This window comes from Cebidichthys violaceus, unplaced genomic scaffold (assembly GCF_023349555.1).
Source record: "Cebidichthys violaceus isolate CVI_PGR_0920_01 unplaced genomic scaffold, fCebVio1.0.p SCAF_49, whole genome shotgun sequence".
In the NCBI taxonomy this organism is placed as follows: domain Eukaryota; kingdom Metazoa; phylum Chordata; class Actinopteri; order Perciformes; family Stichaeidae; genus Cebidichthys; species Cebidichthys violaceus.
The window spans coordinates 648,722-653,283 of NW_027176694.1; the positions used below are offsets into that span (position 1 = coordinate 648,722).

Genomic DNA, 4,562 nt, shown 5'->3' on the forward strand with positions numbered 1-4,562 from the left:
CTTCATTTGCATGTCCCACGAAATGCCATGTACCATTTTTATGCATTTGTTTTTTGCAGCTGGAGTACATTGAAATGCTTTCATTCCATGCTGGAGTCTACTGAGAGAGGCTGCTGGATGTGAAACCTGCCCACGGGCTGCAGCTCACAGACGTTATTTTGGGGGAATTGGCTTCAGAGCCAAGGTTTTTTTTTTTTTTTTTTTTTTAATAAATCAGATTCACAGCAGGCAGCAAATTGGATGGGAGATTACAAAAAAAAAAGTTGGCTGCTCTCATCACCTATAGACCTACAGACAGCTCATTTAAATTCAGACAGTATGTTCTCTACTCAACTTCTCAATTTGACTTTATTTCCTGCTGCAGCAGCTCAGCGCTTTAAACCGTTGCCGTGGAGATATTACAGTACAAACGAACGTTCCCATCGCATTGTTGAGCTGGAGTAAGATTTAGTGTTTAGTCATACGCTTCACGCCAGCTGTGGCGCCGTCCCAGGAGGGGAGCGTCCCTCTCAAAAGTCAAAGCCCGGGATCACGCACCTCCTGAAGATTAAAGGGCCTTTAGTCGAGACAGATACCAGCAATCCAGAGGCATTTTATTTAGCCGAATATCTCCACAGAAAAAAAAAAAAGAAGGAAAAAAAAAGAGCAATTACATCCACCTACTAAATCCAACAACTATGCAATGTGCACTATAATCATTCAAAATGGGCATACTGTATATCACAAATTCACATATTAAAAAGAAACTCATAAACAAGCATTTTTTTCTCTGCATCGGAGGCATAGTGAGAAGGATGCAATGTTTTCTTTCACTTAAAAGTCAATGTGCTCCATACGTTTGTCCTTTAGGAAAAGTAAAAATAGGACGTATCACTCTCTGCAGAAACAGAACAACCGTCGCCATGATTCGTTGTCCATGCAATGTTACACAGAGGAAACTCGGCCGACATCACAGCTGCCTGGTATTTGTATTGGACATGCGGCAGTGGTTGAATGGAGGCTCTGAGATGGGGTTAAGTAGGAGCCATGACGGATGCAAAGTCTGGATAGCATCATGGAGGGAAAGGGGGAAGGAAGACTTTCATGCAAATTTTAACAGTATAAGTCATTTCATATATATATATATATATATATATATATATATATATATATATATATATATATATATATATATATATATATATATCTCTCTCTCACTGCGGGGTCCCAGACAGTGTCCCGTCCTCACTCACACATCCGAATTGATGCTCAGGTTGGCCAAACGCGGGTCAGAGTTGATCTCATACCTGTAGTGGTACCCCTCCATGTGGTCCCTACACGCGTCCCGGATGTTGTACATCCACCGCTTGATGCCCTTTCTGTTCAGGTAGAGCACCAGCAGGAATATGACGCCGATCAGCGCCAGCACCAGCCCCAGGAAAACGTACGAGGTCTCCAGCACGCCCTCCATGTCGCCCGGACACCTCAGCCGCGACTGCTCCACCTGCAGGAGCGGCCGGCGCCTCAGGGCCTCGGGGTCGGCGCAGGTCAGGTTCTGCGCGTCGACGACCTGGGTGGAGTTCTTCAGCCACAGCAGCGTGTCTTCGAGGAAGCAGTCGCAGCGCCAGGGGTTCCCCGCCAGCCGGATGAGGAGGGCGGGCTTGAGGCTTAGCTCCGCCAGGGTGGCGTAGGGCAGATCCCTCAGGCTGTTGTCCCTCAGGTCCAGGTCACGCAGCGGCGGCGCCCTCAGCGTCCCGTTCTGAACGGAGAGGATGGAGCTGCTCTGCAGGCTCAGGTTGACCAGGTTGGGGAGGCCGCTGAATATGTCGTCTGGGAGGATCACAAGGTCGTTGTTGGACAGGTCCAGCACCGTCAGCTGGAGGAGGTGTCCGCTCTGCAGGACGCTCAGGACCGAGTCCATGAAGGAGTGGTTGTGGAAAGACCTGCTGAGGTTCAGGAGCTGCACTTTATTGTCCTCTGGGAAAGCCCTTTCGCTGAAAGCCTGGATTCTGTTGTTGCTCAGGTCCAGCCTCACGAGGTTTGGCAAGTTGTCAAACACCATTGCCTCCACAAACTCCACCTCGTTCCCGCTGAGGTAGAGGTCTGTGAGCATTTGCAGGCGGGTCGGGAAAGAGTCCACGCCGACACGGGAAATGTTGTTTCCCGTGACGAACAGGAACTTGGTATTGGCCGGCAAAGAATGCGGAATCGCGTCCAAGTCCTGGTTTTGGCATTTCACCGTTTGCGAGAAGCACAAGCACTTGTCCGGACAGCCGTGACAGGACAGCACGGCCGCGAGGAGGAGAAGAAGAATAGGCAGCCCTCCAGACATGTGTGCTCTCCCTCGGATTTCTCCGCACGACGTGCTCAACAGGCGCATCTTGGGTTGTACAAAACGTGTGCGTCTCTGTGTGTGTGTGTGTGTGCGCGCAGATCGTGCGTAAAGATTACTCTACAGCAAACCGACCGCCTTGTTCTTCAACAAGGGAAAGTTTTTCCCCACCGTGGTTCCCGCCTTTATCCTTTCGAAAACGGCTCCCAATTCCAGCTCAGACTCCATATAACTACCCCCAAACCATCCTCGTGCAGGAGAACTCTACGTTTCCATAAAGGTGGTGGAGGACGAAGCTCGCAAACTTCGAGGTTTTCCCCTCTTCGTTCGTCTTCCCCAAACCTCAGGCTTTTACCTTTTTTTTTTTTTTTTTTCCTTCCCCAGTTCCCCGCAAAAACAATCGAGTCCGATCCAGAGTGTCGAACTGGTAAATACCTTTACTCAGGCTGCTGGTTCCGAGACAGAAAAACCCTCGCCGTCTCCCATAGGTGCCATGTATCACCACGTACGTACTTCCAGCTCGCTGCTTTCCTAAACGCTGGGAGTCTGGAGGAAAAGACCAAACACAGCAGCCCCAGTGCACAACCATCGGGAGGAGGGAGCGTACCATTTTCGAGCAAAAACGGGGGGGTGGATAGAAACTCTTTCAAGTTTCGTTCAGATTTTGATTTTAATTTCCCCCTGACGTTTATTTATTTTTTATTACATTAATCTTAACTTGACAGCTAAATATCTAATGTGAAAATCACAACTAGTTTTCCCGAAATAATACTACTGCTACTACTACGTGCATACTAGTGCTGCTTCAGAACCTGAGCCTAGGGGCCCAAGGACCTTAGGGGTCCCTGAGGGAGCTCCAGTGACGTCCCACAAGATGAGTTTTGCAATATCATATGAATCATTACCAACCACAACCATATTTTCAAATGGCATTTCTTAGAATAAGATGTGTTCACTAGCCCATCCACGTGAAGGGGAATGAAAACGTTTGTGGCTCCTGAGGGGAAACTATAGTTTGATCTATAAGGCCTATCATTAGATTTGATATCCAGGCCCATTCAGCTCAGCGCAGGGCTGTGCGGAAAACACACGTAGACTAAAGGAAATGAAAAAGCCAAAATAAACACATGAATCATTCGATCCATTGATGATAGTGTTACATCACTGAACCCATCATTTACTAGGACTCATTAAGATAAGCCCCAATCCCTTTTAGGATCATTGAGGATGTTATGGGTCTCCAAAGCATAAACCCAATGAAGGCAGTGGAAAAAAAACAACATAATAAAGAACCTAATAGACAACAAGCTCATAATAAGAGCAAATGAAAGATGACTTGTTATCGTTTGAAAGAAAAGTTTAGGAACTCTTGGATCTTACCAATGTGAGAAGAATGCAATTTCTAGTTTTTTCTCAATCCACTACATAAAAGTGCTTCTTCGGCAGCTGTAAATAATTCCTCAACCAATGAAAACAAGTGTAACATTTTACAACATTAATGGTTCAATAGCATTCTATTATTTGAGATAACAATGCGATTGTCAAATTCTTTTATCTCTTTCCATGGTCTGTATTTTTCACATCCTCTTTTGAGAAATTCATTTGAGTGGCAACCTTGTAGTTAGTAGTCTGCTGGGTTGTGCAGGATTGCACTGAGAAGCAAAACTGTGCATGTGTTCATGCGTGACGGGCGAGGGAGGGCGTGCTCATCAATATGTCATATTTGGAAGACCCGGTGTAGATCCCAGTGTAACCCTAGCTTTGCCTTCCTTTGATCCCGTCCTATTCTCAGCCGCGGCCGCTGTGACAATCGTCTGAGTAATTCCATGAAACCTGAAATGAGGCTGAAAGTGATACCCCACCTGAAGTGTTGAGTATGAAACCATTGACATGATATTCTTGTGGAGGATCTGCAAGCTTTTTACATCCACCTTTCATGCACACACAACTGTAGGTAAAGCATGCTCAAAAGATCTAACTATCTGTATTCTCTATTAAAGACTTGTTTAATTTACCATTACATTATTTGTCATAATTGTGCAGAAAGTATTCTAAAGCAAACCATTTATCTGCTTCTTTTGCTCCTAATTGCATATAAGTGGAAACATAGGCCAGTCTTGTGAACATTTAAATGTCTGTCCATTAAAGAATAAATGGCATCAACCCTTTGTGAATTAATTGTAAATCTTAAATGGTTCAAGAAGTGTTGTCTCCTTGTATCATTTAAGATGAATTCATATTCATGATGATT

At 45.6% G+C, this 4,562-nt stretch overlaps 1 protein-coding gene across 1 annotated transcript; it reads right to left on the reverse strand.

Moving 5' to 3' along the window:
* Positions 1 to 1,191: 1,191 nt before the first annotated feature.
* Positions 1,192 to 2,854, reverse strand: tpbg (trophoblast glycoprotein). The gene has a single exon (XM_068730051.1). The coding sequence runs from the start codon at positions 2,357 to 2,359 to the stop codon at positions 1,229 to 1,231; it is 1,131 nt and encodes a 376-aa protein (XP_068586152.1). The 5' UTR covers positions 2,360 to 2,854; the 3' UTR covers positions 1,192 to 1,228.
* Positions 2,855 to 4,562: the final 1,708 nt, after the last annotated feature.

Coding starts and splice junctions, on each gene's coding strand:
- tpbg (XM_068730051.1), bottom strand. CDS start 2,359: ATGCGCCTGTTGAGCACGTCGTGCGGAGAAATCCGAGGGAGAGCACAC.